At 35.2% G+C, this 25,561-nt stretch overlaps 2 protein-coding genes across 2 annotated transcripts; both read left to right on the forward strand.

Annotated features, from left to right (window-relative positions):
- The first annotated feature begins 3,523 nt into the window (after positions 1 to 3,523).
- On the forward strand, positions 3,524 to 6,082 carry LOC105051806 (gibberellin 20 oxidase 2). Its single transcript, XM_010932419.4, has 3 exons — positions 3,524 to 4,108; positions 4,214 to 4,535; positions 5,574 to 6,082. Exons 1-3 carry the CDS (start codon positions 3,564 to 3,566, stop codon positions 5,841 to 5,843), a joined length of 1,137 nt encoding a protein of 378 aa, XP_010930721.2. The 5' UTR covers positions 3,524 to 3,563; the 3' UTR covers positions 5,844 to 6,082.
- An 8,266-nt stretch (positions 6,083 to 14,348) lies between these two features.
- On the forward strand, positions 14,349 to 25,458 carry LOC105051805 (E3 ubiquitin-protein ligase RGLG3). Its single transcript, XM_010932416.4, is given in 13 exon segments — positions 14,349 to 14,475; positions 15,473 to 15,626; positions 16,509 to 16,593; positions 16,719 to 16,859; positions 16,964 to 17,077; positions 19,764 to 19,861; positions 19,940 to 20,019; positions 20,096 to 20,201; positions 22,798 to 22,864; positions 22,867 to 22,924; positions 23,024 to 23,159; positions 23,240 to 23,296; positions 25,070 to 25,458. Coding segments are annotated over 12 exon segments (1,146 nt in total). The 5' UTR covers positions 14,349 to 14,475; positions 15,473 to 15,506; the 3' UTR covers positions 25,154 to 25,458.
- Positions 25,459 to 25,561: the final 103 nt, after the last annotated feature.

Genomic DNA, 25,561 nt, shown 5'->3' on the forward strand with positions numbered 1-25,561 from the left:
AAGTTTCGGTTTTATGTGTTATATTTTGGTCACATATTTATTTTTCAATAAATCCTCTTTCATTCTTTTGTTATGTATTTTATTATCTCATTTGATTTTTAAATTTATTCAGTATATTTATATTACTTAATTTTATTTAAAATTTATCTATTTGCCCTATAAATATATCAACTAATATTTAAACTATTATTCTATTTGCATTTAATTTATTTTCCATTTTTTGTTTCTACTACATAATTTTGTGTTTTATAAACTTATTTTTTAAGTTACATTTATTTTTATGTTGGTTTAAATTATTTTCTTATACTTCTTTTTTTAATCAATTTTATACTTTGCAAGGCATTTATTTTTATTTTATTTGTTATTTATTTTATTATTTCAATTATTCTTATTTTATATTATAAACTTTAATCCTATTGTTGTTTACTTTTTAGCCATATTTCTCTATTTGATTTTTAGTTTATTTTTATTTAGCATTTTTTATCATTATTCTTGCCAAACATGGATGTGTCTATTTCCTTTTCTTTAATTAAGATAATTTTTTTACATTCTCTCTCATCAGATTGACATTGGTTTTAGTCGATCCATTTAACTGCAATAACATAACAAAGAAAAGATTCTATCATTCTTTCAAGAGTTTATATAAATTTAAATTTTTGGAACCTGCATTGCATGTGTGTGGTTGCTATTTTGCGTGTGCAAGTGAACAACTGAATATTGGCTGAATAAACAGAGGAACAACAGTAACACATTTATTTTATTTTTTTTTTAAAAAGAGACATAAATTATTGGGCTAAGATAGTGATATTGAAAGGGAGAGAGAAGAAATGCAATAAAAAAATAGAGAAGAAAGGTAACTGTGTTAAGGTATAATGACTTTGAGCATGTGGTTCAAAACGTTAATTATGGGCTAAGGTCGTACCTATTGAACCTATAGAAAGATTATTCTTAGTTGTAATGGAATTTTCTGTCTCTAAGCATATGACCAACAAAAAATAAAGAAATTTTAACTATTAAGTAAATGAACGGAAGAACTTAAGAAACACATTAATTTTTTTCACATATAAAAGGAGAGCATTAAATTTTTGGACTTAGATAATGATAATGGAAAGTATAGAGAGGATGTATTTACATTAGAGTTTATCTTGTATTTGGTTAGAGTCACGAGAGAAGGATGGACGGTCTCTATCCATTGTTTGGTTCAAATTATTTTAGGAATGATGGATAAAAAGGAAGCATTATCTATCCATCCGTCCATTTTATATTCTTCTAAATTGAGAATGTAAGAAAAGATGGATGGAGAGTATATGAGAGTAGATTTTTATATTGATAAAATTATCTCTTATTAATTTTTTTGATAAAATCTTAATATTTTTTATTTTTTTATTTATTTTAATTATATATTTTTTATTTACCTATATTATTTGTCCTATACTATTAAATTTATTATAATTATTTTAATTTTAGCACATAATTTTATAATTATAAGTAAATAATTAAATTATTTACTTATTTATTTATTTATGTTCACTATTTTGTAGTTAACTATTTGCATAAAATTAATTAACTATTTAAATTAAATTATAAATTAACTACTATTTATATAATTAATATATAAATAAATTTGTTCATATATAATTAATTTATTAAATTATTTATTAAATTAAATAGTTATATAATTATAAATTATAAATATTATAATTTATATTTTGCTCTACTTTTGTAGTATAAATAAGAATTATAATTTAATAATGACAATATCTTTTATCAAATGGTAGTTTAGTAAAAATATTTATAAATATTATCAATCATTCTTTTCTTTTCTGTATCAAATAGAGAAGAGAATCGTTAATATCTATTTAATATTTTACCAAATAGAGGAGAGAACATTTATATCTATCGTTTTATATATATTTTACTAAAATGAAGAGAAATCATTTATGTCTTCTTTCCATCCTCTTTTTTATCCATCCTTCCTTTTCTATCCATATCTTCCATCATCCTCTCTCTTATCCATCCTTGCTCCATCCATCCTTCCTCTCCTATCCATATCTTCTATCCATCATCTCTTTTATCCATCCTTCCTCTCCTATTAATCTTCCATCAACCATCCTTCTTATCAAACAAAGGATTAATGACTTTAATTTGGGATACATTAATTATTCGGCTAAGATAGTTACGATGAAAAGCAAAGAGCGGAAGGGATCAACTGCATCAGGTTTAGCGATGTTGGGCATATTGTTCGAAAAAAAATGGAGAATGGATAAAATGAAAAGAAGAATAAGAGAATATTTTTTTTTTTTTAAAAAAGTGACACACCAACAATGAGCTAAGAAAATGACAAAAATAGAGAGAAAGAGGAAGGATATTATTAGATTGGGTGTAATGATCGGAGCATTTGACAAATGATACTTTAATTATTGGATTAAGATAGTGAAAATTAAAGAGAGAGGAGTATATTGAGATATAAATTAGAGTTCCTAAATTTGCAAAACTTAAATTTTTTTTTTGTGTATCTAAAATAATATCTGGTGCGAGAAAAGCAAGAGAATTTTGTCTCTAAATAATAACATGAATTGGGGCAATAGTTTTGAAGCATTAGTGGTGGGGATTGGGAGAACAGGGGTGGGGATTTACTAAGATAGAGACTCTATAAAGCAAGCTTAAGTTATCACACGATGTAATTTTTTGACACCCAGATAACAATACATCACTCATATGTATTAAAAATATAATTTAAGGATATAATTAAAAAAATTTAAACTCAAGAGATTTTGCTGAATCTCAGGCAAAGTTGTGGGCCAGAGTACTACAATTTAATTAATTTTTATAATCTTATTATAATAATTATTATGGTTATCAAGAGTGACAATTAATAATGGAGAAAAGGGGGATGTAACCATGTGTTAATGATGAAGATGATAGACCCAACAAATTTTGTCCCATTTCTATCCTCCTAATTTTTTTCCTTAATTGTCTTCTTTCATCTTAGGACTGAAATCAGATCGGATATGGATCGGATATCCGTATATCTATATCATATTTGTTTTATATGATAAATACAATAAGGATACAGATATTATTCGGATATAAAAATTCATATCCATATTTTTTTAAATGGATACGAAAATAATTCGGATAATAAAAATATGGATATAATTATAGATATAGGTTGAATAATTAAATTTTATAACTACATAACCAACAATATTACTAAATAGATGATAAATCAAATTAATAACATATTTATATGATGATATATTTTTTAAAAAAATTAATAAATATTATATAAAATTATAGATAAATTTAGATATTCGGATATAGATTATATAGTTGTTTTTTTTTTTTTTTTTTTTGATGAATATGAATATAGATATTAATCAAATTCAAAAAATTTTATTCAAATGCGAATTGATTTGGATACGAAAACCGGTTGAGACGGATATTTTCCACGTTACTTTCACCTCTATTTCGTCTCCCTCTTTATAAATACCTCACCACTCCTCTAAACTCACTCATCCCAACACCCTCCACATAGAGCCAATACTCCATCCTATCCTCCCATGGCCTCCAGTGCCACCTCCGCCCCACTGCAACCATCTTCAGTCCTGAGCAAAGACAACGACCGCCCTGGCCGCGTGGTCTTTGACCCCTCCCACCTCCAGAACAAAACCAACATACCCAAAGAATACCTCTGGCCGCTGTCCGAGAGGCCCGACTGTTTGGAAGAACTTGAGGCCCCAGTGGTCGACCTCAAAGGATTTCTTCAAGGAGATGAGTCGTCCACCCGTCGTGCTGCTGAGATGGTCCGAGAAGCCTGCCTCACCCATGGCTTCTTCCAAGTAATCAACCACGGCATCAACCCGTCTCTCTTCCACGATGCAATGACAAACGCGGACCAACTCTTCCATCTCCCTCTAGAGACCAAGCTAAAGATCGAGCGACAGCCTGGGAACTTTTGGGGCTACACCGGAGCACATGCGGATCGCTTATCCTCCAAGCTCCCTTGGAAGGAGACCCTCTCCTTTGGGTATGATGACGTTGGATCCAAGAATGGTATCGTCAACTACTTCGTGTCCAGCTTGGGGAAGGATTTTGAGTCAATCGGGTTTGTGTATATATATATATATATATATGCGCTGTGATTCTTAGACTACACTACTTTTGGATTTTTCCAGTTTGAAGGTATATGTTCATTATTTCTTTATCGCAGATGGGTTTACGAGAGATATTTTGGAGCAATGAAGGAGTTGTCTCTGAAGCTCTTGGAGCTTTTGGCGATCAGTTTGGGGGTGGATCAAGAGTATTTTCGCGAGTACTTCAAGGACGGGGAGTCGGTATCGAGATGCAACTACTATCCGCCGTGCCAAGTGCCGGAGGCGGTGCTTGGGACGGGGCCGCATAACGATCCGAACGGGCTGACACTGCTGCTTCAAGACCAAGTGGGAGGGCTGGAGGTGTTTTCGGATGGCAAATGGCGAGCGGTCAAACCGGAGCCGGACGCGCTGGTGATCAACGTTGGTGACACGTTCATGGTATGCACTTGGGAGGTGGAAAAGGGTGGAGGTTATCTTTTTTTATTTTTTTCCTTTTATTTTTTTTTTGCCGAAAAAGGATACATTTAATGTTGCTAATGTCGTGACTATTAAAAGCAGAGTAGGGGAGGGGGATTACTTGCATTGAACCTGAGGAAGTTTAATATTGGATGAAAGAAAAGGACAAATTAGTTGTTAGGATAAGATTGTGACAATGAAATTTAGAGCGAGAGAATGTTTTTATATTGGGATTTTACATTTAATATTGGGCTGAGGAAGTTACTATAAAGGCGTAGAGGGAGGGGGTTTAGCTGCATACCACAAAGCAGTGAGGAACTTTAAATATTGGATGAAATGAATAGAAGAGTAAAGGAACACATGAAAAGTATGATGAGTGAGGGGAGTGGGGATCACGTGCCTTGGGTTAATGACTCAAGCATATAAGCAAAGAAATTAAGAAAATTTAATTGTTGGATGAAATAACTAGAAAAAAAAAAAAAGGAACGCCTTCAATTTTTTTCCTCCAAAAAAAGGCAAATCTTAATTTGTTGGTTTAGATAGTAAAAAAAACCAGAGAGAGAGAGAGGATATATATAGTTACATTGTATTTAATGTCTTCAAATTTAGGTCGGGCCCATATTGTAATCACTTCGCGGGCCTTTGAAAAAGGGTTCATGTTTTATGTTTGGTACGAAAGAATGCTCCATCTTCTTTCACAACATCAATCATTAGATCGCACAATAATTATTTTAAAATCTATGAAAGTTGATAGCAAAAAATTTAACATGCTTTGAGATCTATGCAAGGTATGATCCACTGGTTGACATCGCAAAAGGAAATCAATTATTTCTTCATGCAAAAGATACAATGCGAACCCTTTGAAAAGTACCAAAATAACACCAATACAAAAGTTAAATGAAATTTAGTACATGCAATTAAGGTAATCTTTGGTCGGGAAACCAATCAATGAGCATGCAAAACATACTAATAATTTATGCGCGCCATGCATCTTATTTTTGTTGTTTGTTTAATTTGCAGGGTTTAACCAATGGGATATACAAGAGTTGCCTGCACCGGGCGGTGGTTAACTCGGAAATCACGCGGCAATCGATAGTCTTCTTCCTGTGTCCGAGAGGCGATAGAGTGCTCCGGCCCCCAGAGGCACTGGTGAGCCAAGAGAATCCTCGCAAGTATCCAGACTTCACCTGGTCGGAACTACTGAGCTTCACTCAGAACTCCTACAGAGTTGACGGTGAAACCCTCCAGTACTTCTCCCAGTGGCTTTTGTCCTCCAAAGCAACAGAGTAGCTCCAGCATTGGATTTGGAGGCAGCCAAGAGGACTTTTAGATATATATATATATGGGATATTCGAATAAAATCGTATGCTACTTTCCTTTTTCTGATATGTCTCTTTGCGCATGGTGTGTAATTTTTTTTTTCCCACGGATACAAGTTTCTTCGTGCATGGTTTAGGTGCGAAGATGTAACTTGGGTCTACCAAATAAATAAAAGCTCTCTTCCGGGAGTGGATGATGATATTCTAATATGCTATCACTATTTCCTCATTTTCCTTTATTTCTTCATGGAATGGTTTCGGATTGTGAGATCTCATGCAGGTTTACTAAATACAAACTTGCAGCATATCAAAATAATAAGGACGATATATGTCATGTTGAAATTTCCCATAAAATAAGCTTCTATCGATTATGAACTGATTTTTTTATTTTAATTCATTATGTAATATAGACTAAATTATCGTCTGAACGAATGATAAAAGAATTCATAATTATTTATAATTATTTTATTATTTTAGATTTTATTATTTTAGTCATGTGATGTAGAGGATATTCGTATAGATCTAATTTAATTGATAGACTCTATAATGAATGAATCCATTAATATTACTAACTGTGCTAGGTCTCACTTCGTATCTATTTATAAAAATTTTAAAATATCAAGATTTTTATATTTTTAAAAATATTTATTTTATTAAGAAGATAGGAATCAAAAAAAATAAAGAAAAAGATCTATCTCATTATTTTCTTCTTTCACAAGATGTTGCTACTGCGATTATATCATTAGTGGTCAAGATCTCAAGATATGTTTCGATTTTATTTTTAATTATTTTATAATTTTATATTTTAATTATTGTACAGTATTTATGAAAATCTAAATGCAAGTTTTTTTTTTTTTTTTTTGGAAAAAAAAAAAACGATCGGAGGATGAGCTACATGGTTTATATTTCTTGTAGACAAAATTGTGTTACAATCAATTCTAGCCACATATCCTACGGGAGGTTTGGAGAGTATTAGTCGCATCACCCGTACGTTTGGTTGTTCCTTTTTGTCCAAAACTCGGCAAGGCGGTAGAATTCACGTGGACTAGAGGGGCTAGCATCAAAGCTTGACATTCATCATTCAGAAAGGAAAGCTCCCGTTTTACGAAGTTGGCCTCTTTCATCTCGTCGTGCGAAACTTCTCACGCACCACTCTGTCTTCTTCTTTCACTTGTTTAATTGAGAAGATACTCCACCAGTGTGGCCTAAGAATGCCAATTCTACTTAGAGAAAGCTTTGAGCACGCTAATGCATAAGACCAAAGATCCAATGATTTAAATTTGGATGCTATTATGAAAGAGACCGATCAATTGAGACCAATCTTCTATAAAGATATGTCCAAAATAATATGGTAAGATCATACCAGTCGTTAACTCAGAGACTATCCATACAGCCAAGCTACATAGATGAAGCCTTGTTACGAAAACTAGTGGTATAGTGTAGCAAAATATTCAAGTAATTGTGTATCTCCAAACGTATTTGTGCATCAAAGATTAAAAAAAAATAATATAGTAAAATAGATAAGAGCAAACCACATAAGAACATCAGAATTTACGTGGTTCGGCCATAGCCTACATCCATGAGAAGACCAAAGAGAGATCCATTATATGCAGAAAAAATAAATAGAAAAAGAACCTTACACCAAAGCACCAGTTCTCTTCCCAAACACGAAACATGCAGCAAACCCAAATCTTCTTTACCAACGAGACGCTCCCAAAAGGCCGTCTCAAAAAACTCATAATTCTCAAAAAATTATTGAGAAGACAAATCAAAAGAAAAGATATTATCTGCTGCTGTACGTATACAACTTTCTTCGATAAATAACCCCTCCTTTTATAAGAGCCGACGAAGTGGAGAAAACGAGTCGAGACATAACCAAAAAAGAAAGTCAATGAGAAAAACGTATAGAGATGTGACCAAGGGGGAAGCCAACACCATCACGTCACCACTAGCTATCAGTTTCCATCTTGGAAACGTCACCAACTAACAAGCCAAATCGTGGGTATCTTAGTTGACCAAGTCAACAAATTCTTTGAGCTTGTGATAACGAACATCAATATGCTTTGTCTTGGCATGATACACTGGATCCTTCTCAAGAATATAACATTTTAACTATCACAATATAGATGAATAGACTTTTGTGCAATACGAAGTTCCTTGACCAAATCCTGAAGCCAAAATGCCTCCTTCGCAGCCTCAACTATAGCTATACACTCTACTTCTGTTGTTGACAAAGCCACAATATCCTGAAGCATGACTTTCTAAATAATAGGACCTCCATCTAGAATGAAGATGTACCCTTGGTTGATCTCCTCCTGCCAATATCACCTACATAATTTGAGTCAACAAAATCAATTAGAACATCAGTGTCAATGCTCTTTTGAAATAGTAAATCAAAATTTGATGTGCCCTTCAAATAATGCAGAACCCATTTAACTGTCTTCCAATGCTCTTTTTCTGGATCTGCCATGTATTTGCTCAAAACACTAATACTCTGTGATAAATCAGAACTAGTACAAACCATAGCATATATCAAACATCCAACTGTGCTAGCATACGGTACACTAAGCATTTCTAGACGCTCTTCCTTAGACTGAGGACATTGTTGCAAAGACAATCTGAAATGCTGAGCTAGAGGTGTACTCACAACCTTGGCCTCTTTCATGTTGAATTTGGCCAACACCTTCTCAATGTATCCCATTCAGATCAACCATAGCTTTCCATTCTGCTGGTCTCTGTGAATCTCCATGCCTAGGATCTTCTTGGCACTTCCTAGGTCTTTCATCTCAAACTCAGAATTAAATTCCTCTTTCAACTTAGAAATCTCTTGCATATATTTACAGGCAACAAGCATGTCATCAACATATAGCATCAGCAGTACAATAAAACCATCACTGAAAAAATGAAAATAGATGCAGCTGACGTACCTATTCTTCGTATAGCCATGTGTCACTATAAAGATATCAAACTTCTTATACCACTGATATGGAGCCTGCTTCAAACCATAGAGGGACCTCTTCAACTTGCATACCAACTTCTCATTGCCTTTTTGCACAAAACCATCTAGCTGCAACATGCAAATCTCCTCATCTAGACGCCATGTAAAAAAGTAGTCATCACATCAAGCTACTCTAGCTCCAAATCCCACATAGCCACTATAGAAAGCATAATTCTGATAGAACAATGCTTAACAACTGAAAAAATATCTCATCAAAGTCTATCCCTTTTCTTTGACTGTAGCTTTTCACTATCAATCTGGTCTTGTACCTTGATGGTTCACCTTCTGATGAAGCTTCCTTCTTTCTATACATCCACTTGCAGCTGATTACCTTTTTATCCTTGGGAAGAGGGACAAGCTCCCAAGTCTCATTCTTATTAAGAGAGTTCATCTCTTCCTGCATAGCAATCTACCACCTATCACTGTCCTTTCTTTGCAAAGCCTCCTAAAAAGTCATCAGATCAGAAGAAATAACAGAAAAAGCATAAGCAACTGTATCTCTCAATCTCAATGGTAGTTGTACTTTCCTTCTAGCTCTTTCTGTAGCAATAGAGTAAGGCTCCTCTTGTTTCTGTGTCTGTACAATTTTTATGTCCTGCTCTGAAGATTCTTCCAAATCAGCATTACTACCGTCTGTCTTGATCAATGGCTCCACTTAAATCGAGATACTGAGCTTCTTCACACTTTGGACCTGATGCTGAATTTTCTTCTTCAATATTAAAGCTTCATCAAATATCATATCTCTGCTGAGCTCCATCTTCTAAGTATCTAGATTCCAAAATTTGTAGCCTTTCACGCTGACCTTATAACCCAGATAGATACAAGGTTTGGACTTCGCATCAAGCTTAGTCCTCTAATAATCATCCTATAACAACACATATGCAAGACAACCAAATATATAAATATTAGAGTAATCAATTGGCTTATCGTGTTTTGAGTCCCAATGATGTCGAAGAAGATTGATTCACTAAGTAGCATGCGGTGTTGACTGTCTCGATCCAAAACTACTTCAAAAGATCCGCAAACAGTCTTATGCAATGAGCTCTCTCCAGTAGTATCATGTTCATCCTTTCAACTACTCCATTTTACTGTGCCTTACCTAGAACGATGAAGTGCCAAGCTATGCCTTCCTTCTGGCAGTAATCCACAAACTCTCTGAAGGTGTATTTCCCATCATTATCAGTGCGGAGAACCTTTATCTGCTTGTTTATCTGCTTTTCAACTCCGACTTTCCAGCTTTTAAACTTCTCAAAGACCTTTGACTTATGCTTCAAAAAGTAAACCCAAATTTTCTGAAGAAGTCATCAATAAAAATAATAAAGTACCTAGTTCCTCCATGTGAAGTGACTGGTATTGCTCTCCAGACATCTGAATGAATATACTCAAGAACATGTATGCTCCTTTTGGTTGAGGTGACAAATTTTACCCTGCATTGCTTACCAAGAATACATGTTTCATAGAAATCAAGTTTGCAAGATTTAATACCCTTGAGTAAATTCCTATTATATAATTCTATCATCTCTCTTTCACCCATATGTCCAAGCCTAGCATGCCACAATAGTACAATGTCATCGTCATCAAAAAAGGATATGATAGCAGCATCACCTATAATAGTTTTTCCAATCAACCTGTATAGGGAACCTATCTTTTCTCCCTTCATCAAAACTAAGGCATCACGTTTAATTTTTAATATGCCATTAGCACCAGCAAATGTGCATCCATTTGTATCTAAGGTACCAAAAAAGATAAGACTCTTTCTCAAATCAGGAACATGCCTGACATCTGTCAAAGTCCTCACAACTCCATCAAACATCTTAATTTTGACTATTCCTATCCCAACAGTTTTGTATTCGGTATTATTACTCATAAGAATTCTACCCCCATCATGAGATGTGTAAGAAGCAAACAATCTCTATACTGGCACATATGATAAGAACAACCAGAATCAAAAATTCAAATATCCGAAGAGTCCGTACCTGAAGAGATAGTCAACACATCTCTCTTCTTTGACTCAGTAGCAACTCCAACCTCATCAGGATCCTGTTTCTGCTTGGACTTTAATTTGAGGCAATCCTTCTTCCAATGACCTTCTCGCTTGCAGTAGTGACATCTATCATTCATCCTCTTGACTTGGATTTGGATGTGGAATGGTTCATCTTGCCATCTTTTTCTTTTCGATGTCCTCTTTCTTGATCTAAACTCTTTGCTATCAAACTATCACCTACATCAGATTTGTGCCTGACCTCATTTGACAACGAGGTTATCTTGACCTTCTCCATCTTTTAAGTATCTTTGCCATACAAGATGGTGGTCACCAAGTGGTCAAAAGACTTAGATAAAGATGCAGAAAGAATAATAGCCTGATTTTCTTCCTCCACCTTCACCCCCAAATTGCGAAGCTGTGAAATCAACTTATTGAACACATTTAAATGTTCCAAAAGCTCACCCCCTTCAGACATACATAAGCTATAAAGTTATTTTTTTAAATGTAATTTATTTGTAAGAGACTTTGCCATATAATGATCATCTAATTTCTTCCACAAATCAGAAGTAGTTTTACAATCTTCAATATTATACATACCTCATCTGCCAAGCACAGCACAATAGTGCTAGAAGCTTTCAGATCAAGCTCTGACCACTCATCTGTAATGGTAATACCTGATTTCTCCTTGCCAAAAAGAGCTTTGTGAAGGTCGTGTTGAACCAAAACTACTTTCACTTTCTTCTTCCACAAGTTAAAGTCCATTTTGCCATCAAATTTCTCAACTTCAAACTTCGTCGATATCTTGGATGCACACATACCTGATCAACTTAGCAGAAACACACAAATCCAATGCTCTAATACCAGATGTTATGAAAACTAGTGGTATAATGCAACGAAATGATCAAATAATTATGTATCTCCAAACATATTTGTGCATCAAAGATCAAAAGAAAAATAATACAGCAAGATAGACAAGAACAAACTACATAAGAACATCAAAATTTATGTGGTTCGACCGTAGCCTACGTCTATGGGAAACCAAAGAGAGATCCACTATATGTAGAAAAAATAAATGAAAAAAATCTTACACCAAAGCATCGGTTCTCTTCCCAAACACAAAACACACGGCAAATCCAAATCTTCTTTACCAACAAGATGCTCTCAAAAGATCGTCTCAAAAAAACTCACAATCCTCAAAAAACTATTGAGGAGATAAATTAGAAGAAGACATATTATCTGCTGCTATACCGATACAACTTTCTTCAGCAAATAATCCTTCCTTTTATAAGAGTCGACAAAGGGGAGAAAACGCATCGAGACATGACCAAAAAAAGAAGTCAATTGGAGAAAACGTGTGGAGACCTGACCAAGGGGGAAGCCAACACCATCACGTCACCACCAGCTATCAATTTTCATCTTGAAAACGTCACCAACTAACAAGCCAAATCATGGGTATCTTGGTTGACCAAGTTAACCACAACAAAGCCTGCGCCTAACACCCACGACTAACGATCTCGATACGAAGAAGTGGAAGAGATTCCTCCCACGATGAAGATCAGAACATGGCCTATTAGCTTGCAGAGCTAAGTCTAAAAAATACAGATTTCGGGTAATAGCCTACAGGCTCAATCTTCAAATAAAAAGAGATATGAAAATGACCCCAAAATAAGTCAAGCTAAAGCAAGCTCACTCTGTCCTTACAATCTTTTCTCTCCACAGTTATCAAAACTCTAACTAACTTAAGCATCGGAGGGTCCCCCGCTAGAATATCCCTGGTTAGTATGGATTTTTTTTGCAGATATCCTCTAACATCATAGATCTTGACGGACGCCTAGCTCTAGTCACATCAGCATCTCACCAGAGTCTTGCGGCAATATGCATAATATCTACCATGATAGTCAAAAACCTCCGACACCATAAATCTTGACCGACGTCCAGCTTCAGCCACATTAACACCCCATCAGGGTCTTGTGGCAACATGCATAATATCTACTATGGTAGTCATATTCATGATGAGTGATATTTTTGTGAAGCCGTGGAGATTGTAATCATATGTGTAGGATGCAAACGGGCTAATAGAGCAGCAAGTAAATAAACAATTTCAATAGAATAGAACCAGCCTAACAAACTCATTGAAAAATTTGTTATCTTGGCCATGGGTGCTATTTGTATCCCTGACACCAAACTATCCAACTTGAATTTAGATTATATAGAGATGAATATCTATTCCCTTAAATCTAGAGTGGAATTCTTGGACACATTGTTAAGCAGGGATACTAGTACTAATCTGCGCCACAGAATTGTAACCTAGAGTGGACGAATGTTTTAGGTATGGGTGAATATATTTGTGGACCATGGACTAGTGAGCTCGATGTCATTTTTATCAGGATCCATTCTCTTGCCACCAAGCCATGCTTTAGGCTAAATTCAACCTTAGTCCGAGTCCAATCTGATGAATGGTGAAGACAACCACCCATCTGGAGATGGCTAGGCTCTATAATTTCCAACACAAACCATTATTTCTGGTCCGGCAGGATCAAGTTGATGGAATGGTCTTTTATGGCTTAGTCAACCACAAAATTGAAACTTGATCCATCTCTAAAATGTTCAAACCAAACAATATCCAAAGCTACAGCGTTCCTTGACAAGGCGAGTGCTTCTTTATTGCTTTCTCTTTCTCGGAGTTAGCATGGCTACCAATGGAGCCAGCATCCTAACTTCTTGTTAGTAAGGGCTCCTTGCATGTTGAGTTAAATCAGATCTTTGGTATGATTCAAGGCTGGTCCATATCTGAATCAAGCCAAATATATTCATTAAATGCTAATCCACAGACATTGATCTAGAGACCTTGATTACATTATCTATTCATGTTGGATTTGATTGATGATGAGATTTATATCCTTATTAACTCATTGAGATTTTTCTGATGAATTGGCTTGTCGGTAACTCAAATTTAGTTCAGCTCATTAGCATCCATCTCTCTACGAGTAAGATTTCATGTTCAAACCTGAATGATGGTAAATAATCACTACATTTACATATTTGGTCCAAGAAAAGGCAACAGACAGGGTCCTATTAAAGTTTGAATAATGGCAGCTTTATACCCAAATCTAGTCTCTTGTGATGCAAACAAGCTAGCAACAAAATCCAAGGCCCAACATGACTCATCTTGTCCCACCCACGCCATCTTGTAGCCCACCTGAGTTGACCATCCCGAACCAGGTTAAGTAACTTGATTGAACCAAGTTCTCTTTTTTTTTCTTTTTCGAAAAAGAAAAAAACAAAACCAGAACTGTTGTCGTTGTTATGAAAATTCCAAGTCATTTATATTTTATTTAGACAAATAATTAAAAAAATCTGTCGCACGATGGTCATTTCCGTCGGGAGATAATCAGATAATGACTGCAATTATTGTTTGACGCTCACCGCTTAAAAAATTCACCATTTTGACCGCGGATGAGCAGAACGGTTGTTTTCACTTGTCCGAAATCTAAAGCAATCCAAAAGCAATCCCAAGTTGCACGCCTCTCTCCTCTTCGGCTGTTATATTAAAGGACAAGGACAGCAGAAGACCCAGGAAAGCAAGAAAGGAGTAGAAGGAGAAGACTTGCTCTTCTTGAGGTAAAGATATATTCTTCTTCGCCTTATCCTCTCGTCTCCATCTTTTTCTTGGTCGGCGAGGCTCTAAATTCCAGCGATCCTTCATCGTTGTAGATGATGGATGCTTTCTTGTTCCTTTTTCGCAAAGAATCTGCGAATTTTGATCGACGCTAATAGCAATCGTTCAAAAAGAAAATTGGGTGCAGATTTGCTGGAAATAATTTGTAGCTGCGGTTTGATATCCGGGAACTGAAAACGAAAAAAATTGAAAAGTTTGGTGGGTTTCAACTGCTCTGAATTTCTTGTGTTTTAATTATGCAGAGTCCATGGTTTTGAGTTATGGATTGGCATCATTTCAAATCTCTCCACTGTTTATTGAGTTATGGATTGGCATCATTTCAAATCTCTCCACTGTTTTCTTGGACTAGGATGTTTTCTCGGACTAGGAACTTTGGTGGAATTAGCATCCTTATTAGTAGAAACCCTAATTTTACAGATTCTATCACCTGGGGATGAGGATTGCTTGGTTTTAGTTGCATCTCCCCGAATGGCATGATGTTCTTGAAAAGTACAAAATGTTGACATTAAAGATCTTGGTTTCTTTGCTTGGTTAGGATGCTGACTATCTGAGGCCGATGTGGGATATTATCTGTATAGATATTGGAGAAGTGGTTAAATTATGCTCAACTGCCATAATCTTGTATTGATAATTGTTTGCTTCAGGCTAGCTTGTCACTATTAATTATGTCATGTACCTAATGCCTTCCTGTGCAATTTTGATTTATTCAAGAACAATATTAGGACTTTATAGCTGCATGGCTGTTTTTTTTTTTTCTTTTTTTGGGTACAAGCTGCATAGCTTTTTCATGTTGATGAGTATAATAAGGAAAATAACCTCTTGCAACCTGAACTGTTGTTGATGTTTCTGTGTTTGTTGGCATACATTTAAGGTGACGTCTTTTTTTTTCATATGACAACAATAGCTTTCTGAAATTAACTGCTGTTTATTTTTCTGCAGAATATTTTCTCTCGTATTTGACACTCCACTACAAATGTGGCATACAAAATCTCACCACAAGCGTGGGCAACAAGTTACTTTTCCTTCTGGGAATTCCGAGGAATATAGGCAAAGAGCAAACTTTATACCTGACAATTTCAGCTCACTTGACCAGGTATTTACTTGTGCTGATGTTTCTGCCCATTTTCATGTTCTTTTTAGTCTGATACAACTCTGGAGCTCTGAACTCAGATAGATTAAAATTAAGAATTTGTTAGATGGTCGACCATCTTAGGCAGCAAAAACTATCTGATCAATAAGTTGTTCCTTAATGAAGAAGAGGTAGTCATGACTATGTCTCAAAGGCCTAAACGTCCTAAACCCATTTAAGTGAAAACCTTTAAATGTCATACACATCATTAGATTCAATTATCTTGTTGGTATCTTATGTCTTCCCCCATTATCATGCTTCATATATACATTTTTTCCCATAGTTTTTTTGTTAAAAAAAAAAAGGAAGAAAGTTTGACCGTCGTCATTTGCAGCATTGTCTTATATGTCTAGTTATCACTACTTAGCATGAGCATGTGCAACTTTGACATCTCTAAAGAGAGGAGGTAGAACCAATAGAGATTTCTTCTTCGATTCATCTTTGGAGGTGAATACCTCAGACTTGTGTCACAGTTGAGATTTGAAGGTCGGAATCTTTCTTCTAACACAGGGCAAGCAATAAAGACATAAAGGATTTGATATGCTTTTTAATATAATGCTTCTAAGATATCAGCATTAACTCAAATATTATTGATCAACCTCATAATGGTGATCGTATGAATATGTTGATTCATTAATATCATTGTTGATGAGCTTTGTGCATGGCTTCTCTAACAATCATTCTCAAGATAAATCTGGTTCAAGATTCACTTGGCTTTTTTATTCCATTTCCAGATTCCATTATTCATTGATTGACTTTGAGATTTTCATTGCCAAAACCCTACCGTTACATTTTAAAAGGTGGTTATAGTATGACATTTAGTGTATAACATCTTTTTCATTTCAGGTTATTTCTGCATTGAGAGAAGCTGGACTTGAGTCCTCAAATTTAATTCTAGGTATTGACTTCACAAAAAGCAATGAATGGACAGGTGAGGTGATGGATTTCTGTCAAAAAGTGGAGGCCATTTTGTTTTCTGTTTTTTAATGTCTTTTAAATGAATTCATTGTTTTTTGTTAGCTAAGGGAAAGTGACATTATTATTTGGTGATTGTAGGTAAGTATTCTTTTAGTAGAAGATCTCTTCATGCTATTGGTAATACACCTAATCCCTATGAGCGAGCCATTTCGATAATTGGACATACATTGTCTCCTTTTGATGAGGACAATTTGATACCATGTTTTGGTTTTGGTGATGGTAAGCTTTGCTTTTCTTCTTTTACTTTCATAATTATATTTGAAGGTTTGTTCATGCTATCAGTTTTTCTTTGTTACTTACATAATCTGCCTTTAATTTCATAGCTTCGACGCATGACCACTCCGTCTTCAGCTTTTACCCTGATCACCATCCTTGTCGTGGTTTTGAGGACGTTCTTGCACGATATAGAGAGATTGTTCCTTACCTAAACTTGTCAGGTTTGAATTGTTTCTTCCTTTCTATTGCAATCTCTTGGAACAAATTGACTATTCAGCATTTGTAGAGGTGTAGTTTATAGTCATTCAGCATTTGCTATAGAAGGTTTTACATGTGAATTAAAACCATTCAGAATATAGTGCAAATGGCATAAAATCACAAATTGATATCTTACTGCTTAATAATCTCAAAAAGATATCTTCTGCTTAATGCGCACTTGTATTTTAATTAATCAACAAAATTATATTTCATGTTTCTAGAATTTAGTTAAAAGTTCATCAATTTGACATCGTCAGCTATTAGGCAAGAGTATATTGGTTGTACTACATCTAGCGTTGATTTTAAAAGTGGTGTTTTAACAGTTGACTGGAATGTCATGATGTCGCTGTAAGTCCTGTGGGTAAGTTTCAGTTCAAATGTCTATTGGTTGCGCAAATTCATGAAGAAACCCCTCTAGCTCTAGGGAAACAGATTTACTTGGTATAACAACTAATTCCCCAGCAACTTCTATGTCCTTCGATTTGCTGGCTACTCTAGTTGAGAGAATATTTTGGAGGATCATATTTGCATAGGTTTTTATGACAATGCATCTTAAACCTTCTAATAGGGTCATTCCTAAAGTAGAAAACAGTAAACATGGTTTCCTTGTGCTCATGCCCTTTGTGGGTCAATGTGCTCTACACACCATAGGCTTGTGCGATGACTCAATGGCCAGCATGCCCTTGTGCTACATGTAGTCCCACATGGACTTGATGCATTGCCCCACTTTGTGACCACTTGTCATGTGCAGCACAACTACATTATAAAGAGCATAGTCACAAAGAAACCACACTCAATCTTAATTGCAAGAAACTTCTAGGGTAATGTACCTGCTTCAAAATCCCTTAGAATCTCAAAATTCACACCCAATTCCTATGCACTTTCCTACTTCAAGCTTTGTGACATTGTTGTGGTGTTCACTTTTTAAAGCTAGTGCTCTTATGAGTTCTTAGATCTTGCATCTATGGGCAAGAAAGTGCATGTTGTGCAAAAAAAAAAAATGGGGGGGGGAGGTTGAGGGATGGTCCAGTACACAAGGCTCCCACCATTGGGGGTTCTAGGGAAGGTTAAATGTGTGCAGCCTTACCCCTGCATCTGGAGAGGCTTTTTCCATATTTTGAAACCATGAACTCTAAATCAAAATGGAGTAACCTTACTGTTGCTCCAAAGTTCGCCCTCTTGCACAACCTAAAGATCAATTGGCTGGATGCGCTACCTTCCCGGATAGTTATGTAGTTTAAACTTATTAACTTAAGAGATACCTATCGAAAATTTCAAGACTTACAGTGGCAAAGTTTGTACATAAAGGACTATATTCATCTTTGAGGCTTAATATAAGCCAATACTAAATCAAAACATAACGAAATTTGAAATTTTTAATAATACAAAAAGCATGCTGGAAATAAAATGTATATAGATAATCAAGGAAATGTAAAATAGAAGAATCCAGCAAAAAAAGGGCAAAAAGTACAAAGATATGTCTTCGACTCTTGAAACTCATACGTAGATGTACTTTGGTGCTACACAACATGGCACATCATTTCACAGTATGTATCATGTTGGTGTTTTACTAGCAGATAACACTGGCATGCTACAAGTTGCATGCCAGCATTTATAATGGTGCATGCAAGTATTGGCACCAAGGATTAAGGTCATGCTTAAATGAGTCGGTACCATCAATAGTGTATTGTTATATCAGGAAACTAAGATCAGGACACTTACGGGACACTAGTTCATTAATGGGCCAAGATATCCAGCCCATCCAGCCAAAACTAATCCGGACCAGTGAGTACCAAGGCCGGTTTCGCTGGTACTGGGCTGACCTGCCTCATAGTGCAGACAAAGACCAAGGAATAGAGAGCAGCAGGGGAAGGTACACTGCTTTCTCTTGGTTTTGGCATGGGAGGAAATGCAGACATTAACTGAGAAATAGAGAAGGGGGAGGGGGGGGGAGGGGGGAGAGAGAGAGGGAAGGATGGCACATCAGGCCATATAGAAAAGGTTTTCAACATGCACTCAAATTCCCATATGAAAAAAACCTAGAAACCTCAAAGAATATGTCAACATTCACTCAAATTCTCATATAGGAAAAAGTTTGAAAGAAATTGAACAAGAAAATAACAAATTTGGAATCTAGACACTAAATCATCCAAGAGTTGGGAAGGAAGCATCCCAGTTCTGTCCTGATCTGGGACACAACCAGTACAAGGCTCAACACTGATATTGTGAACCTTGATGGGCAAGCATGATATTAACCATCCATTCGACGCACCAGGAACAGATGGTACTTGAATCCTAATATATCTGATATTTGTTCAAGACAATTTTGATTTGCTCCATGTTCTTGTTGAAATGATCTTAGATATGTTATCGCAGATCTCTTTTAGGTTTTTGACAGTAAAGACAGTTTTTTTCTATAAAAAAACTGTATAAATATTTTGATTCATTGACATTGACTTGTTACTTTTCTTGACAGCAGAAGCCTTTATCTTATTGTCTTATATATATATATATATATATATATATATAGTTTATGCTAGTGATCCATGTTGATCCAGCAGTGTTGTAAATTGTATGAGTCACTCCAGCAATTTATCACTAATTTATTTGGCATTCATGTAATGATCCTTTCTTGCACCTGATGCACAGGCCCAACCTCGTTTGCTCCAGTTATCCACGCAGCTATTCAGGTTGTTGAAAAAAGTAACTGGCAGTACCATGTGCTTGTCATTATTGCTGATGGGCAGGTAAAGAGCTTTTTGCATTATTGAATGTGTTCATTTGACTTCCTATATCTACATTTTCTACTTCATTGACAAGTATAGGTTACCAGGAATCCAAATGTACCACATGGCAAATTAAGTCCACACGAACATGCAACCATAGAAGCAATAGTTGATGCCAGGTGAACCATGGAAATAAGCTCATCAACTCTATACTGTACTCCTGATACTTTATTCTAATGCATTTCACTTGTTCAGCTATTATCCCCTTTCAATCATAATGGTTGGTGTGGGTGATGGACCATGGGATGCAATGCAACAGTTTGATGATTGCATTCCTCAGCGAGCATTTGATAATTTTCAGGTAACTGTGTATCTGATAGTTGCCTTGTGATAATACCAAGTGGCTTGTTAAACTTGTTTAACTATAAAAATATTGAGTTCACAGATGTTCATATGTCAACCATACTGCTTTGCTAGCTATCAGTCTGCTAGATATACATTATGCTTACAGGAGTCATATGCTTACCAACCATATGACCAAGAATCCTCTGTGTTTAAAGTCAAGAAAAAGAAGGGTGTTTATGTTGTTATAAATAGTGCATGAAATGAACAATTATTTTGTAAAAGAACTTCACTTTCTTTTATATGAGGAAATTACCTCATTATTTCACTAGTTGCACAGTTATCCAGTTGTTTGTACAATATTGCAATGAACACAAATATTGACTTATCTTCTAGAAGAGAACAAGAAAGAATTATAAATTAGCTAGGACGAGGGGAGGAAAAGGCATATGCATTAGATGCATGAAGAGCAATGGTAGTATGATTTGTTAAAGACAGAAAAACTAAGGAAAGATGTAAAGCTTTTTTTCTGTAAATTATTGAATAGGGGCTCTACAAAAGTAATTCTTTTGGGAAGAGCTTTGGTTGAGTGAGGGAGTCACCTTTTTTCTCTTTTTCTTTTTGGAGAGGGGGAGGTTCACTTCAAATTCCAAATGGAGATGACTTTGAGAAATGATACAAAAGGGTTGGGTATTAGGGTCAGACAAAGTGCCAACTGAAGCACAAAAAAACATAGGAGAAATTAGATTGATTTCATTGGCTAAGTTATTGAGTTGCATATCAAAAATCAGGCTAATGTCAAATGACTAAAGAACTACTTTGGTTCCCATACAAAAGAACAAAGGCAGTATTTTTTTTTCCAAAAAAGAAAAAAGCACCATCTATAACAATTATTTTAGACTACCCTATCAATTTGTGGGAAAGAAGAACACTATAGAGCTCAAGGAAAATGTTAAAGAACCAGTCCACGTTTCTACCATGAAGGTGAGCAATATATGTCTTGAGCAATTTTTGGAAAGACTAAGAGAGAAAAAAAAATTATTTTGTTTTGATCAACTTTAAGAAACATTTTTTCTTATTTTCAACTTTCCATTTTTGAGGGTCATGTTTTTTCGTAATTTTTTTATTTCTTAAACAATATCTGCCAAGGCATTGATTTAGTGCTTATGGCCCTATATAATTGCAATGCTTTTGCTGCCCATCTGCATAGATTAGTCACCTATACTGTGATCATTACTTATTTTGTTCTGCAATAGGGTCCTTTATTCATTGAGCCTTTGTCTACTTCCTTTCTTCAATAAAGATGTAGCAAGTACTTACATAGAAAGTTTGAAAAATTTTTCATGGATATGTACATGTACTATTTGTATCATGAACTTATAGAAAATGAAAACAAGACATACCAACATAATGATAAATTTATGATATATTTGTTGGTTGCGGTGAGGCTTTAATTCAGTTCTTTAAATCACTATTTTAATGCTCTAACCAATTAAGCTATAGGAGCAGCATATCATGGAAGCTGTCTGCATTCTTTATTGATGGTCATCAACTTTCAAGATTTATGAGATGTTAGATTATGTTTAAAGAATTTCAAATATTTTACTTTTTTATTCTTTAAATCTTTATGAGGAGTTGGAATGAATTTCACAAACCCTGTCTGCTCCTGCCCCCAGTATGTATAAATAGAAATGTAATCCTGATGATTATTTTAGACTACATCTGACCAGTTGGATATCTAAGAAGATAGGCACCTTGAAGACAATGGCTTGCCTAGTGAGTTGCACATAGGAGCTGAAATCTGCATTGGAAACTGACAACTACCTGTGCTACCAAATGAGAGTGGGTTGGAGTATGGTAAGTTAGAACCATAGATTTAGGAAGTGGGACACAGGAAATGGTGGTATAAATTAATATAGCAAGAGACAAACTTATTTTGTGGGTCTTAAAGGAAAAGAAAAGAAATGTGATATGTTTGTTCCATCAACATAGATTTGTAAGAGTTCCAGCAACTTCTAAAATATAAATAGCGTGATGTTTTTTGAATGAAACCTGGTCCTGTTAGATACATGGTACAAAGTCAATGCAAGAAGGCAGTTTTCCAGAGACCCAGCTTCTATAAGACTAGCTATAAACACATACTGTTCTAGAATACTCTGAATGTTCCTATATGGCAGATTTTGACCACATGTGCAGATGATTGGGGTATGATGGCTACTTTGTGTGGAGCATACACTGCAGTGCTGGTCTCACATCCTTCCCAGTTACCCTACTCCTTAGCAGTAAATAGATCAAAAGTTGATGAGAAATGAATTCTTCTGCTAAACTTTGTTCTGTGTTGCCTTCTACAAGCAGTGCTGACATTTTTCCTTAAAGGCAAAATAAAATGGCCACATTTTGTAATAAATGGAATTCATCATCTGCAACATACACAACTTCAATATATTTCCTAAGTAAATTATGTCAGAATAGAACCTCAAGGGTATTTTGCTCCTATTGTTATTGCACTTATGCATTTTCAATGATTGTAATGCCTTTTCAGTATACTTTTGTGAATGCAGAAAGAAGCTGCATAATCTTTTTCCTTCTTCTAATTAGAACTTTGGTCATTGCAGTTTGTGAACTTTACAAATATCATGTCCTCAAACATAGAAGTATCAAAGAAGGAAGCAGCATTTGCACTTGCGCACTGATGGAAATTCCCTTTCAATATAAAGCCACACAACGTCTCCGGCCCATGGAGTAAGTCTGTGGAACATTCTGTACTAACAGTTATATGGTGTTACCTGACTCTGTCAATGATCTGGGAGTTTCTAATACCAAGCTTCTGCTCTCTCACAGAAAGCAAAGGAACAAGGTAGATGCCCCTAAGATTCTTCCTCCTCCAAATGCAGTAATTGAACATGATAATGCAAAAAATTCTTATCCTCGGCCAGAAACCTCCCAGACTACCGGTGGCAATGCTCCAGTAGAGCAGGTAGGTTTTTTCACCATTCATGAACTGTTTTTGGTTTTCAAATGGTAAATTGTCTTAACAAATATTTGCTGCTTTTCAAGGCCTGCCCAATTTGCTTGACAAATCCAAAGGATATGGCATTCGGATGTGGTCATTTGGTAAGCTTTATCTCAACTTGCATGTCTAAACAAATCACATAAATAAAGGATGGTCTGGCATCAATTTATTTAATTTACTTAAATGGTGGAGACACTTTATGCTGGATCATTCTAGGTGTCAAAAAATAATTTGCTTGCTATGCTGAGCCAGTCGAGACCTGGTATAATAGTCCACAAGATTTGAGAACGATATCTAGTTTTCAACTGGAAGTTAAATTCCATCTACTTTCTTTTTTTAGGGAAAAAAGTTAAATCATTATATTTCAAGAAGTTGGAAGCTATGAATAGCATTACAGAGCACTGTTATCCTTAGCCCAAAGTTAGGTGTTTTTTATTACTGTTCCAGCATCACATGATCTGCCTACATCTTGTTGAAGCGACATAAAATTTGTGAGGAAGGATGATGTTGGCTACTAGTTTACTTGTTTGCTACATTTGCTTGAGACAAAAATTGATGCTATTCAGACAGTAACAAAGCTTTCCAGATTCCACAAAAACAACAAAAACCTGAGAAGTATCAAATAATTTACTTGGTATTACATAATAAGCTTTTCTATATTGTAGATATGTAATTATAAGAAAAGCAACATATGATATTGAATCTTACCATATTATTATCATGATGTAATGATGGAAATATATGAACGTACATATTCTCTAAAATATGTGCCAATGAAAATTTTCTTCGCTTGATATCCACAATTATTGGAGGTACATTATATCATATTAATTCAAGAATTCCCCATACAAAACATGAGAAAAATCAGGGTAATGAAAATCTCACAACATTCTTTTTGCTGATAAAACCTGAGAATAAGTTTTTTTTGCACCAAAGATATATAACATTACAATTATATCTTTTCCTCATATGGAATATCTGTTTTGTTTCTTTGTTTTGTCTATTGTAGTCTTGTCTTTGTTAGAAATTATCTGTTTAAAACTGTGAAGTTTAGAACAATTGTAAAAGAACAAGTTAGAAAACCCCCTTCTTTTTAAGATGCCTCGTCTTTTTCTGACACTTTAGACATGTCCACAGCATATGGAAGATGAAAATTAAAAAGTTTGAATTCATGCTTGACTATCTTCTAATAGGGCAAGTGATGGAATTTATGAACTTTTCCACTGTGTCCTTCACATCCCATGGAAAAGGTTAAGCAATCCCTTTGGTAATTCCCATGGTCCTCGTTAAAAATTTGACTTTGCCTGTTTGGATAAATTATTCAGTAATATTGTCTGGCTTAGGAATTCTAGTGGCTCATGTAATAAGCTGACTTCAACTTTATATATGTTGGACTAATAATTTTGTTCATATATTTTTTTTTTTACTAAGAATGTAAATGTAAATAATTTTATAATATACCATGCTAGTGAAAAATGGTGCTGCCACATTTATGTGTATGTGGATGTGCTTTTCAAGCTCAACCATGCATATAATCTGAAGACGATTTATTTTTTGTCATCCAATATTTTGGCTGATTAAACTTGCTTCCAAGTTCCAGCATGAGTCTGAACCCCGAGAGACTTTTTATGGTAAGCAGGCATGGCATTGCTTTTTTTTAGCTGAAGCATGACAGGTGAAGGTCATATTTGAAAAACTTACCTGAAAATTATCGGTACAAATTATACTCTTTATAATAATAAAGCCCTTCTTATATGCCCTAAGATTATCTATTAAATCTTGTGTTTGTAAGGTGATTTGTATTTCCGTTATTAATTTGAGCTCATTATTTAGAATGTGAGGTCATGACTTTTGCATCTTCTTCCTTTGTTAAGACTTGCAAGGACTGTGGTGCAACATTATCCACATGCCCCTTATGCCGGACACCCGTAACTACTCGCTTGAGGCTCTTCACTTAAGATGATCCGTCTCCAATGACAAGGGCCATTTGTCTACTCTGTTGCTGTTAACGGGATCTCAAGTTAAACCTTTTAATTTCATGGGCAGTTGTTTGGCCGTGCATTATTAATCAGGATGCTGCTTTAATTGATATGCATGATAGCATCAAGCTTGCTTTCTATCAAAAAGGCAAAGGAAAGAAGACATAATTCCTAAATCAAATAAGGCATGCGTCATATTGTAAATTATTTAAAGTGCAATAATTGGTTCCAGATTAATTGATTATGACAGCACCAATGTGTTGTTTCCGGCTGTTCTGTATAAATCTCCAGGTAAAAACTTATGTTGATTTAAGTGTGCCGTAAATCCTTGGGATGTATCGTTGCACGAGCTGCTTTGGTTAACAAACTTTTAACAGTTTATGGACT

Source organism: Elaeis guineensis, chromosome 9 (genome assembly GCF_000442705.2).
Source record: "Elaeis guineensis isolate ETL-2024a chromosome 9, EG11, whole genome shotgun sequence".
Classification (NCBI taxonomy): domain Eukaryota; kingdom Viridiplantae; phylum Streptophyta; class Magnoliopsida; order Arecales; family Arecaceae; genus Elaeis; species Elaeis guineensis.